Below are 12,782 nucleotides of genomic sequence, written 5' to 3' on the forward strand. Positions count from 1 at the left end.
TTTTTATTATTCATTGTATAAATATTATTTATTATTCAATGAAAAATAAAAAATATATGTATTTAAGGCATATACATGAATATTAAATATCAAAAGCAATCAATCAATTAATTAATTTTCAATTTAGATAATAAATAATAATGTGGCAAGAAAATCCACCTACCACCAAACCAAACCCCCTGCCTTCCCAATCTCCTTGTCCCTTCCAGACAAAATGGATGCTTCCATAGCTGTAATAGGGAAAAGGTTTAGGTTAGAAGGATCAATTTTAAATTTTTTTTATTAAAATCATGTTGTTTTAATTAAAAAAAAATTAAAAAGATCAACAAGCGATAAGTTTTGAATTAATTGAAAACTTTCACTAGGTTAGCCAAATTTTTTTTATTTTTTTGTATTTTTTAACGCGGATTAGTCTAGATTCCATGTTTGCCAGCCTGACAGGCCTGACGTGTCTTCCCACACTATAAATCAACCCATTGACGCGGCACCGTTTGGGAATCCTTGTCTTGTTACCAAATTTAGCAAAAGAGAAACAAAAGGAATACATTTTTATTTTTATTTTTCTCGAGGGTCATGGTGTAACCCTCAGAATTCTCTATACAAACCTTTTCCTTTCTTTGGTTCTCTCAATCTTTTTTTTTTTTTAATTTCTTATCTGCAGTTAGGGTTTTTGGGTTTTGTTTTTTAAATGCAGCAGTCACCGCAGCAAATGTTGAGCATCACCACCGAGCAGATTCAAAAGGTACACGCGCTTCTTTTTTTATTTTTATTTTTTGCCAAAAAGTTAAAATGTGGGCATGCTAGATATGTTTTTTTTTTTTTTTGGTTATGGATTTGGCCTCTTGCATGCATTTGTTTGTGGTAAGAGTAGTAGGACTTGTTTGTCTAACTTGTGTCTATAAATCTTGGACAATGGTGTTAGTTGATCTAGGTGTTACCTCTGAGCTTTAAAACTTGGTTTTATTGATTTTTTTTGCTTGTTGTGTTTCTGGGCTGGCAAGGTTTTCTTGTTGTTGATGGGGTTTCTTTAAAGTTTAGTTCTTTGTTTGAGCATGTTTTACATGTATATATTGCTGCCCTGTTGGGAATTGTTCATATTCTCTGATTTTTGGTGTTCTTTTGAAAATAAAATGAGGGATTGTGTGTTAGAGTAGAGAATTTTGATTACTTCCAAACAAAAAAGGATTTTTTTGATCTGCCTCTGGTTCTATTCTTTGTAATGGGGTTCAACGTAATTATGCTTTTGTGACCTACATTGAAGCATTTGTGTCAAGTAGATTTTTCTTATGCAAAACATATACCCTGACAACTTACTCATTAGTAATTGATTTGACTGTTTATGATGGAACAGACTATGCCTAAAATTTGGTTAGAAAACGAAATTCATTGTTTGATTATAAGTTTAAGATGGTGATTATTTGTGATTCATGCAGTACTTAGAAGAGAACAAGCAGCTGATTATGGCTATACTGGAGAATCAGAACAAGGGAAACGTTTCTGAATGTGCTTCGTGAGTTACAAACTATCTGCAATGCCATTTTAACTTGTTTGTTTCCTTTCTGGCACAAAAATGGTGTGATCTGCCTAATTTTGAATTCAAATATTTTTGCTGAGAGCTTGATGTTTCTGACTACTTCCAATATCCACTGTAAACCCCCCCCCCCCCCCCCCTGTTTCTGACTACTTCCAATATCCACTGTAAACCCCCCCCCCTCCCACCCCCACCATTTCTTACCCGCTCATGTGAATCTTTTTAATCTTCTCCTTTGTTGATGAGATTGCAAGGCTGTTCATGATATAACAGATCACTGATTAGCTTCAGTGGTCTTTCACCTATCACTGATTACCTTCAGTGGACTTTTTAACATGGCATTGGAAACGAAGATTGCATACATAACTGAATGCATTATACCAACTGAAAGCTAATTTGGACAACAACATTAAAAATCTCACCTCTGGCACTGCTTATTGGTGAATAGCACATGTTGATTTGTTAAAAATGTTGGTTTATTAAAAGATTTATAATTGACATCAATCCTTAGCTCAGACAAAGTGTCCATTGAGAGTGAACGGGTAGCAACAACTATGATCTAGCTAATGTTTCTGAATCATCTGTGATATAAGATAAACCTAAGTATTTGCATCATGCTTAATCTTGCAGAATTTTTGTGGCTCAAAGTGAACTGGGAGCTATGAACTATTATGAGCTTCTCTTTCAGTCTTCGGTTCATCAGCTTTCCGATGAATCTTTTTCTTCCCTTACTAGTATATGTCACATTTGTGTCTTTTCTGAATAAAAATTTGAAAGGCCATCTTGCTTTAACTCTATCTCTCTTTTGATGTTAAGAAAAAGAATGGAAAATTGTGTTAGCTCTTATCTGCAACTTTGTGATTCATCTAGACAGGTACATATATATTCACACACTTGTTCTTGTAAAATTTGCCAATGATTCAGGTATCAAGCCCAGTTACAGCAGAACCTGATGTACCTAGCAAGAATTGCTGATGCCCAACCCCAAGGAACCACAATGCCTTCTCAGGTAAAATTGCTGAACAAGACCTGAACACATTCTTCTTCTTTTTTTGATGTGTCCCCTACAAAAATTCATTTCGGCTTTGGATAGCCTGCTGTTGAATTTGAACTGTTTCTTCTGTTGAAAAAAAAATAAAATTAGATGCCCCCCCAGAAGCCTGCAGTGAAGCAAGAGCAGTACATGCAGCCATCTCAAGTTGCTATGCCTCAGCAACCAATTTTCTTCAATCAGAAGCTCCCTTTCCAAACGAACTTTCAGCATGAGCAGCAGCAACAGTTGCCACCACACCTCCAACAGCAACACTTCACCCAAGGACAGATCAGAATGAGACCCGGTGTCACTGATCAAGATTCTGATGCCTAAAACCAGCAAATTCTGATTGCCCAGAATGTCTGTAGTTTAGGACTGCCTCAGAACTAGCAGTACAGGAATATCTATTTAACTGCATTTTCTTCTGTAGGCTGTCTGGTTAATATATCTTGTAAGCATTACTAAGAGGCCTTCGCTTTTTCTTTCATGGGTGTGTATGCTCAGTAATTTCCAGGTAAATGTGCTGCTATTTTTCTAGGGGTTCGGATGGAAAAGCTTCGTACAAGTGGGAATATGGAGGCATTGTTTGGTTTCACTGTCAATTCTTGTTAAAGGCAGTTATTCACACTCTGATGATGCGACATAAATTAAAAACTTTAACATATCATTCAAACAATGTCAAGGTTCAGAGAAACAATGTTAAGTCCATGGCCATGCGGGTATTTGCATTGCGTAGGTGGAACTCGGGATTCAAGTCTAAGGTATAAGACACAGGACTGCTTTGGCGTGAAAATGCCTCAAAACTTAGATTAATTCTTGTTGTTCCTTTTGTGCTTCTCATGTTGAGAGTTGTTTTTGGATTGTAGACTATACACAGCATAAGGTGACTGAAAACATAAAAGTAATTATTTAATTTATTTTAAAAATATATTAAATAAATTAAATAATTCTTATGTTCTCTCTTTTCGGTAATGGCCACTTAATTTTGAATTCAGGAAGCACCAGCAGCCACTAACAGAAGATTCCAGCCAAAAAGCTTTGGTCCCCAACAATGAGGGGATAATCCACACATGTTGATGATTTCACATGACCAATCTTTATTTCCATCAAGTTAAAGAGATCCAGTAGCTCTCTATCGCAGCCAATATCTCTGATTTTCTTCTAATAAAAGTCACATATATCAAGTCAATAATATATGCAATTTCCCCATTTTAACAATGCTTGAACAATACTTGTCACAACATTCAACATCCAAGCACCATGAAAGCTATTAGAAAGCCCATTTTTTTGTTATTTTGATGCATTCATTTGCGGCGGAAACAATGCCCTAGTTAAAAATTTTACCAATGAAAGAACTTGAAGGGGAAGAATAAAAGAGGGGTGGAGCAAAGATAATTTGCTTAGAGAAAACTCACAAAGAAAAGGAGCTGACAGGAGGAGGTATGGACTATCAAATGCACAGAAGCAATCGCGTGCATGAATATCAATGCAGAAAGTTGATCGAGTTCGTCTTCGGTATCATAAACACACACAAAAAGCAGGTTTTTTCCAAAAGCATAAAACTAAAGAGGATAAAAAAAATCAGCGAAGTCCAATGGTGGATTCTATAAGAAGCAAAAGATGGCTGGCAATTTCATCAAGAGCACAATTCTACCACAGATCGCTCCCATAAATGCCCAATCTGCACTCCTATTAACTCCATGAATTCATTCATTTGTTGGACATTGCCTCCTGCAAAATCAAATTAAAATCCATGGTCACCGAAACCGAGAACTGGCAAACAATGCAAATGCACATCTCAGATAATTATTATTACCATACTATCTTCTAGAAGTTAATGCAGCTCCAGTTGTCCTGAAAACATTCAAACACATAAAACTCAATGAGCTCTTAAACCACTGGTACACATCACTACATTATCCAACATGAATTGCAAATTCTGCAATATTTAGAAGAATTTAAACCATACCTGCTCTGCTGTTTTCCATTATAAATTGAGTTAGATGTCCCATGAATTGAGCCCTTGCTTTGAGTACTGCTTACGCTGGATCTATCAGAATCTGGCACATTTAGTTCTTGAGAATCTTTTGATTTGCTCAAAATTTTTACATTTGATATGCCTCCGGCAACCCCAAAATTAACACCATTAGAAAACTTTGATTCAATTGACGGAACCTTCTTAAGTCGATGAGATTGTGCCATGGGAGTAACAGCCACAGAAGGCAAGAATGATGAGTACGGAGATGATGCTGCAACAGCAGCAGCAGCAACTTTAGCAACAGCTGCTGTAGCAGCTATCATTTCTTGAGCTCCTTCCCGAAGCTGGATATAGTCACCCTCAATCAAAAACAACTGAAATCACAATGTAGAGGCTCAGATACAGTGTTACAGTCCATGTAAGCAAACATGTAAATTGAGATCCCAAAAACTCACTTCTGGGTGACCACCCACAAAGTCCTCTAGCTTTCCATATTTTTTCTTGTAATCATGCCAATGCAAAGGTGAAAGCATCTTGCCAAGTCTATTTGGTAGCTGTAATTGACATGAATGGCAATCATCATTGCTTCTTAAAGGATTTTAAAATGAGCTAAGATGGGAATAATAAAATATTTTACTCAGTCACCAACCGTTGAATCGATCCGAATTTGACCACCAGCTGGAATGGTGCGAACTATGCAAGTCAACAGAGATCTTTCATCAAGGAGAGGAGTCTCAGAAGTTTTTCCTCCGGTAACCATATTTGTCTGCTCAGATGAGATCAATGCTTTAGTTGAAACAGCAGCAGTTCCATTGTTGATTGTGGTTTCGTTGACATTAACTGAATGCGTGGATGTTTCAGATAGTGATGCACTGGCAGCAGAACTTGCCTGCTCTTCCATCAAAGCTTGGCCATGGTTATTAAAGTTCAAAACATTTTGATCCTACACCAGTCCATATGCAACTGATTTTAGTTTCTGCCCTAATTGTCAAATGCTACAAATGGAGTAAAAACAACCCAATAAATGGAACCAGCAATGCAAAGGAACTTTCAGCAAAAACAAGCACAGACCTTCATTTCAGTATTCCGTTCAGGAGGATTCAATCTCAAGGCATCATTAAACTGGGAAGAAATCTCTTGCAAGCTCTGCTCAGGTTGGGGATTGACCAAGTAACCCCTGTCAATCGACTCAATAGCCTGCAGAAGGTAGAATTTTTGCAGGCAGTCAATAATCATCATGAAACATAAGTTGATTGTCAGGGGCAACACTACAGCTTCTTTTGAGAGTCAATGGCCCCATGTTTTTTAGAAAGTTTATTCTGGCCCTTGTATCTAAGGTGAGGCCCCTCCAAAAATTTGATAACTTTATTGATGATACATTTCTGATAATTTTATTAATGACACGTTTCTTTTTGTTTATCTCATCATCGTTATTTTCATATCTCCCTCCCCCCCAAATTTATTTCACTATAACTCTGCCACTATTGATTACAAAGGCAACAACTTAATATGCATAACCTGCGATTCCCCTCTGGATGATGAGATTACAGAATCTGGCTCTGCTCCTTGATTGATGTGAACATCTAGATAGTCTGGATGAAACTCATGGCCACTAACAGTCCTTTCATAGTCATACTTCCCATCTGAACTCATAAGGTTATGATCAACTTCAGATGATGCAAGTTGATTCTGTGCAGGTAATTGTGCACTCTCTGTTACAGCCTGAAATATTTTATTTTTTTTAAAGGTAAGTACACAAATTGTTACCATGGTTTAGGTTAGAAAACATGTTATTGAGTGATATCAAAGAGAAATGAGCACCTGTAATATTTACAATGATAAAATCTACAATGATGACAGAAGAAGTTTCCATTCAATAGTTACCTGCCCATTCTGCCAGTGCGGGACAGATGACATTGCAGGTACTGAGTGAAAATGTCCAGCATGAGATTGGGGAACATGAGATGTCATAGAATGGGGAATCCCCTGTTGATTCAGGATGAATGGGTGCAGTGCAGTCACCTGCCCAGGTGGAAGGTAGGTAGGCATCCCGAGTAAGGATGTTGGAGCCATTGGAACACCAGCAACATGGTTGGTCTATTGATCAACAGAACAGATATTGGAAGTCATGGATATAGGATTTGAACATTCAATTTTACTTCCCACTAAAAGTATGTTTCAATTACCTACTGGCTACTGCATAACAGAAACAATTTTTTTTTATTGGGAAAAAAACTTGGAAACACCTATAACATATTTTATCTGTATGGTATTTTCCACAGTATGAATCCTTTTGATTGCTCAAATCTCAATAGGCATGACTCAGATCTCAGCTTCAGGGGTATACTATGGAACCAGCTTACTGAAGAGGGATGGAAAAATTTAAAACTATGCCAGAGTAATGGAGGTCATGGTGAGAGGGGAACCAGGAATATGAGAACACTAGAAGTGGCATTACATATACTGAATGGCAGCAACAATGTTGTAGAATAGAAAAGTAGTCAGTATCTATAGTTCACATTGATAACTTGGAAAAGAACAAGACTACATACATTAAGAGACCATTAGTTTCTATATTTCAAAAGCGTTTTTGAAAAAAAAATTAAAAAAAATTGTTTGCTTCAAATTAATTATTTTTTTAATATTTTCAAATCGTTTTGATATGCTAAAGTCAAAAATGAATTTTAAAAAAATGAAAAAAAACATTCTTTCATGCATTTCCAAGCGAAATTCACTTTGTAAAGCAGCAGCTACCACAATACCAAACAGGCCCTAAGATTTATGGGAAAAAACAGCCATAGTGATATGGAAGATACCTGATGTGCATTTCCAGTTGACGCAAAAGACTGAGCATTGTCCGCATTCCCATTTGACAGTGCTCCATTACTAGCAATGGATGCAGCAGTTCCATTTACATCAAGTTGGTTACCATTGTTCTGAATAAAGTTTGATTCATCCTTTGTGTTTGATTGAGATAGGTGCGACTCGTCTGCATAGGATCCACTCCTTTCTCTGGCATCAGCTAGTTCAAACTGAAGCTGTTGTACAGTATGTAGATGAACTCTCTCCATCTCTGCAAACTGATACCAGTCACCACGAGGGAGAGAAAAAACAGTCAATACAAAATGTTTAACCATGGTGAACAGTAAATTGTTATGTGGTGTAGTGAACAAAAACACACCAAGGAATGAAAACTGTAGTAAAATTTCAATACCTTAATGTAGAAATTGGTTTCTCAGTTGAATGAATACAGTAAAATATCACAAACAGAGATACAAGCGAAAAAATGCATGGAAGCAGCAAAAACACACACACTCACATGCACGCACATCAGGCCCAAGTGATATAAACCAAGGACTGAAAAGAAGTGCAAAGGGTGAAGAAAGCAAGCGACCTGTCGTTGACAGCCAAGCCAAAGCTGATTATACTGCTCTGTGCGGTCTCTCAATTCAGCTTGTAAGGAATGGTTGGCATTAGAATGCAAGGCATCCATCTCCTGAACACGTGCGATCCAAACTTTCAATTGTTCATCCTTCAAATATATGGTCTCCTGATCAACCCTATGCTGAAAGAAAAGATCAATGTTAGACCTCCCACTCAAAACATGTTTCAAGAATTCCTTTTCTTTTCCTGCTTTTAAGATGTAACATAACAGTGTTACTTCATGTTTAAAATCTTTCGTTTTCTATAAACAGCAACTGGTCAAAACCAGAAGTGTCGACTCCCACTCAATGAAAAAATGCAAGCAAATCAGAACTGAATTGATGGACAGACCTGTTCCTGCAACTCTAGAATCTGCCTTTCCTTGTCTTGGAAATGTTCTTGAAGGTCATGCAATTGCTGTAGATGCTGTGCCCTTTCAGCTTCAGAATGATCATGCTCTCTTCTGCAAAAACAAATAGACCATCTCAATTAGCCCATCCAGACTTAAATGACACAACCTAACCTTAAAGAAGGGTAAAATAAATCGAAAAAGCTCAACAATTTTTTTTTAAAAAATCATTGAGACCTAAGCGTATGATAGTCAATGAATTTCTCACGTGGACATCTTTTAAAAGCCTTGCATGAAATTAGAAAGCTGCTTCTACCAGCAAACTAAGGTATAAAACAGTGCCAAAACAATGAACAAGTGACATACCTAAATGTTGCCAGTTCTTTATTTTGTTCCCTGAGAAGATCCTCTTTAGCCCAGGCCTGTAAGAATAGACAAGAGATAGCACGTGACATATGGCTTGCCACAAAGACTTTTTCCAAAGGTAAAGCGAAGAGATGAACAAACCGCTTCATTATCTAATTTAATTGCATGCAGTTCCCGATCTTTTTCTTCCATTCTCCTTTCCAAGTCATGTATGGTCTGTCCCCTTTCATGCAGTTGTTCCTGCACGGCATAGCAAGCTTGCATTTATAAGGGAAATTGTTGCAGAAATGAGAAATTGTCGAGCAGTCACTACACAGTTTCTAAAAGCTGCTTTGTGGAATAACGTAAAGAAATTCGACAAAATCTATGGACCTGAACATAAGGGTTTCAGGTGAGGTCACTGTAATTGCAATACAAACCTGATCAAATTCATACAGTAGCGGTTTTACAACTTCTATCAGACTTAAACCCAACACAATGACCAGAAAATGTTTAATGCAATTACAAATTATTGCAATTTTTATATACTAGGAGAAGAATTCTGAGTCTGTTTGATAGAAAAATCCAAACCTGAAGCTTTGCAGCAGCATCTTCACGTTCTTTGATTTGTGCATGGAAGCTTTTCTGTATTTCCATGATCTCAGACCCCGCAATCACTTGAGCTCTGAGCTCAGTCTCCATGTGTTGCAACTCTTCTCTTTGTCTAGCAATGCTGTGAATTCGCTGCTGCAAGATGTCATCATCTAAACCCCCATCAACTGTGATCGAACAGAAGTCCACATCAACAGGCTCTCTTCCATGCTGCACCTTGATAAACATCAAACCAAGTTAACTTTATTCAATCCATTAACCAAACACCCAGCCCCAAAAACCACAAAATTTACCTCATATATTGTTCTCTCATCTGATTGCCCCAACTTTGAACGTTCCAAATTCTGTGATAAAAACTTCCACGGTTAATGACCCAAAAACCAATCATCTAATACCCACATTGATTGCCTAGCAGATCATGAAAACTCGAAGAAATATATTTTTTGGTTTGCATTCAAACGCCCACTAACAAACACCACAGAAAAACATCTAAAAAGGAAAAGACACCCCAGTTACTAACTCTATTCAATCTCCCCATCTTCAAATAACCAAAAAAGAGACAGCTTTCCCATCAAAAAAGCTAATAACATTTCACCCATTTACCCATGGCCTAAAAAACAATTAGCTTAGTCACTTGGTTTTTAAAACAAACCCTTGCTTGCTTGGAAAACCATACAAACCAAACATTCCACATCAAGGGTATCACCAATACATTTCTACAAACCACTATATAAGTACATTTTAACACACACAGAGAAACCCAATTCCCTGTCTTGCATCTCAAAAACATGATAATTAAAAACCCGCATGATTCCATAAGGCCCAAATCAAAACACTTGGTTTTTTCCTGTTTCCCATCACATTACCCCATCAACCAAACAAACCCCGGTAAAGCAAGAAATCACTCACCACCTCTTCTCCACCACCACCATTTCTATGCTGCTGCTCCGTAACCGCTCGCCACTCCTTCCTCGACAACGAACCTCGTGAGGCTGCCGCTACTCCGGCAGTCACCTCCATTTACTTCAAAAATCGCCGGTACCTCTCCAAGTCGTAACTGCACAAAACACAACGGCAAGAAAACCCTAATTAAAAATAAACCCTAGAATTGCGAAAGAGAGACTGAAATGAAGGAGGAGAAAACGAGAGTGCCTTGAGTCAAAAAAATCTTGAGAAGTGGATTTAGTGAATAGAGTAGGGATTTCGGGAAACTTTTTTGAGGGTTCTGAGAGGGGTTGGAGACTTGGAGTGTCAATAGTGAAAAAAGTTGACGAGAGAGAGCTTGATAGGAAATGATGGCTCCAGCAATTTATAGGGGGGAAAAGGGCGAAACATTATTGGTTCTTACTCCCATTTGGTATCTTTGGTCACTGCGAGTCTTTTGAGCAGTGTTGTTAAGCACGGCGTAACACGTTGATGGTCAGTACTTACAGGAGAAGTTGAAACTTTTTATTTTTTTGTTTTAAAAATATTTAAAAAAATTAAGAAAGTTTTTATGTTTTTTTAAAATTAATATTTTTAGATTATTTTAATTTATTGTTATTATAAATATTTTTTTGATATATTTTTGAATAAAAAATATTTTAAAAAATAATTATTATTTTTAAATATTTTAAATTATTTTAATATATTGATATTAAAAATAATTTTTAAAAAATAAAAAATATTTTTTTAATATATTTTTTTTAATATATTTTTAAATAAAAAAATATTTTATCGGGTTTAAATATTAAAATATTAAGTTGGGGTTATATCATGTTTTAAAAATATATTTTTAATAATTTTAAATTAATTATTTTAATATATTAATACTATAAATAAATTTAAAAAATAAAAAATATATTATTTTAATATTTTTATAAATATAAAACACTTAAAAAAATAAAATTTACTCCATACCAACATCTAATATGAGTTTTAAATTAAATTAAATATAATTTTAATTTATAGCAATTTTATTTATCATATTAATTTATAATTAACCGGTTCAATAAAAATTTAATTTAATTTTAATAATTCAAAAAAATATTTTAATTTTCTAAAAAATAAATCACCAAACGAGTTAACTATTCTAGCTGTAATGCAAGTACTGCGAGGGTGAGCTATGAATCTGTGACCATGTGTCAGAACTCAAAAGGGGCTGGCAACATGCTGCACCTGCTGATCTGAATGGGGGAGCCCAAGTTCTTACGGGCCTAGGCCCATGGATCACAAATTAGACCATCAACACTCTGGTGAAGATGACCCAGCCCAAAGTACAAAACCCAATTCTATTCAACGGTAAGTTAGTTTGAACCCCCAAAATTCACAGCTGCAAGGAGAAAAGGCAAGTTAGCTCAAAATTGTTTTCTATCACGTCCTTACAAGCAAAATACCAAACTAATTATGTCAAGAAAAAAAATTGATTCAATTTAACAAAACACAAATATGATGTCAATTGTTGGCATCCACAAAACCTCATGAGAACTTTTTAAGTAGGTGATTGAGTTAATTATATTTAAAGTATATCCTAATCCAATTCCAGACCTTAAATTTATTTAATAAAAAGTATATATTTTTATTTTTATTTTTATTTAAAAAATCTAAAAAATCTAAAAATCTAAAAATATTTTTTCAACACAAAGATATAAACTATTGAGCTACAGAGGGCTAAATTAAATACTAGAAGAATAGCCAAACAAGATGAGATGAAGAAAGGAAGAAATCAAATTGAGATTGAAATCCAAACCTTACTAATTTTAGAAGAATTAATTATGTCTAAGGACTTAATTAAATTTCTAGTAAGTTTAATTGATTTATTTAAGGACTTAATTGAAGCAAAATTAAGTTTAAAAGTCAATTAATAAAAATTAAAAGAATTAATTAAATTCAAAAACTTAATTAAACTTTTAACAGTTTCATGGATTCAAGCAATGACCCGTGAATTGAAGAAAAAACAAGTTTGGGCAAGTGAGGTTCTGGCCTAGCGGTGGGAGGGGCTTGTCCCCTTCCTCCGCACCTGAGTTCGAATCTCACCATGCACGTCTGTCACCCCCGTGGTGCCTTACCTGCTCACTGGGCTTGCAGAATGTTCAATGGGCTGTGGGGATTAGTCGTGGTGCGCGTAAGCTGGCCCGGACATCCCACGTAAATCAAAAAAAAAAAAACAAGTTTGGAGTCCCATTTTTTATTAATTTGTAAAGATTAAAAGTTTAAAGACATAATTAAAACTTTAAAAGGCTATATTAATATAATTATGGATTTAATTAAAAAAATTTAAAGTATAAATTTTAATTGAGGACCATGTTGATGTAATCGAAACCAAAGATCACTTTGTAAAAATTACTAAAATTCATTAGTCTAACTAGGATTCCATTACAAAATATTAAAGGTTAAAGTTTCAAATTAAAAAAAAAAATCATTCTTTTCTAGAAAAAAAGAAATGTCCATGCACCCACCTTTCAGCCCTAATATCTCCCTCACCCTTTAACTACACTACACAAAATTTGTGTTAATTTATATCCTGGTATTT

The 12,782-nt window shown here is 35.6% G+C and overlaps 2 protein-coding genes across 3 annotated transcripts; one reads left to right on the forward strand and one right to left on the reverse strand.

Moving 5' to 3' along the window:
* Window positions 1-387: 387 nt before the first annotated feature.
* Window positions 388-3,189, forward strand: LOC105139090 (GRF1-interacting factor 3-like). The gene is made up of 4 exons (XM_011045411.1): window positions 388-742; window positions 1,434-1,510; window positions 2,456-2,540; window positions 2,676-3,189. The coding sequence occupies exons 1-4, from the start codon at window positions 689-691 to the stop codon at window positions 2,895-2,897; spliced, it is 438 nt and encodes a 145-aa protein (XP_011043713.1). The 5' UTR covers window positions 388-688; the 3' UTR covers window positions 2,898-3,189.
* Window positions 3,190-3,945: 756 nt separating this feature from the next.
* LOC105139092 (uncharacterized) lies at window positions 3,946-10,629 on the reverse strand. 2 transcript variants are annotated; one of them, XM_011045413.1, is made up of 17 exons: window positions 10,424-10,629; window positions 10,181-10,328; window positions 9,565-9,615; window positions 9,251-9,481; window positions 8,822-8,920; window positions 8,681-8,736; window positions 8,317-8,428; window positions 7,937-8,107; window positions 7,359-7,622; window positions 6,427-6,639; window positions 6,061-6,264; window positions 5,614-5,739; window positions 5,192-5,485; window positions 4,998-5,096; window positions 4,534-4,916; window positions 4,381-4,418; window positions 3,946-4,295 (listed from the first exon to the last, which is right to left on the reverse strand). In XM_011045413.1, exons 2-16 carry the CDS (start codon window positions 10,289-10,291, stop codon window positions 4,385-4,387), a joined length of 2,448 nt encoding a protein of 815 aa, XP_011043715.1. In that variant the 5' UTR covers window positions 10,292-10,328; window positions 10,424-10,629; the 3' UTR covers window positions 3,946-4,295; window positions 4,381-4,384. The 2 variants fall into 2 exon arrangements, with proteins under 2 accessions (XP_011043715.1, XP_011043714.1); XM_011045412.1 differs by having other exon boundaries at window positions 9,251-9,487.
* Between the last annotated feature and the right edge of the window lie 2,153 nt (window positions 10,630-12,782).

Source organism: Populus euphratica, unplaced genomic scaffold (assembly GCF_000495115.2).
Source record: "Populus euphratica unplaced genomic scaffold, PopEup_1.0 scaffold121.1, whole genome shotgun sequence".
Classification (NCBI taxonomy): domain Eukaryota; kingdom Viridiplantae; phylum Streptophyta; class Magnoliopsida; order Malpighiales; family Salicaceae; genus Populus; species Populus euphratica.

What these genes read in the sequence shown, in the direction of transcription:
- LOC105139090 (XM_011045411.1), top strand. Translation starts at nt 689, where the DNA reads ATGCAGCAGTCACCGCAGCAAATGTTGAGCATCACCACCGAGCAGATT. An exon ending in AACGTTTCTGAATGTGCTTC is followed by an intron (nt 1,511 to 2,455) that starts GTGAGTTACAAA and finishes CCAATGATTCAG; the next exon opens with GTATCAAGCCCAGTTACAGC. An exon ending in GAACCACAATGCCTTCTCAG is followed by an intron (nt 2,541 to 2,675) that starts GTAAAATTGCTG and finishes AAATAAAATTAG; the next exon opens with ATGCCCCCCCAGAAGCCTGC.
- LOC105139092 (XM_011045412.1), bottom strand. Translation starts at nt 10,291, where the DNA reads ATGGAGGTGACTGCCGGAGTAGCGGCAGCCTCACGAGGTTCGTTGTCG. An exon ending in ATGCTGCTGCAAAGCTTCAG is followed by an intron (nt 8,921 to 9,250) that starts GTTTGGATTTTT and finishes TATGCCGTGCAG; the next exon opens with GAACAACTGCATGAAAGGGG. An exon ending in GGCTTGGCTGTCAACGACAG is followed by an intron (nt 7,623 to 7,936) that starts GTCGCTTGCTTT and finishes GACTGGTATCAG; the next exon opens with TTTGCAGAGATGGAGAGAGT.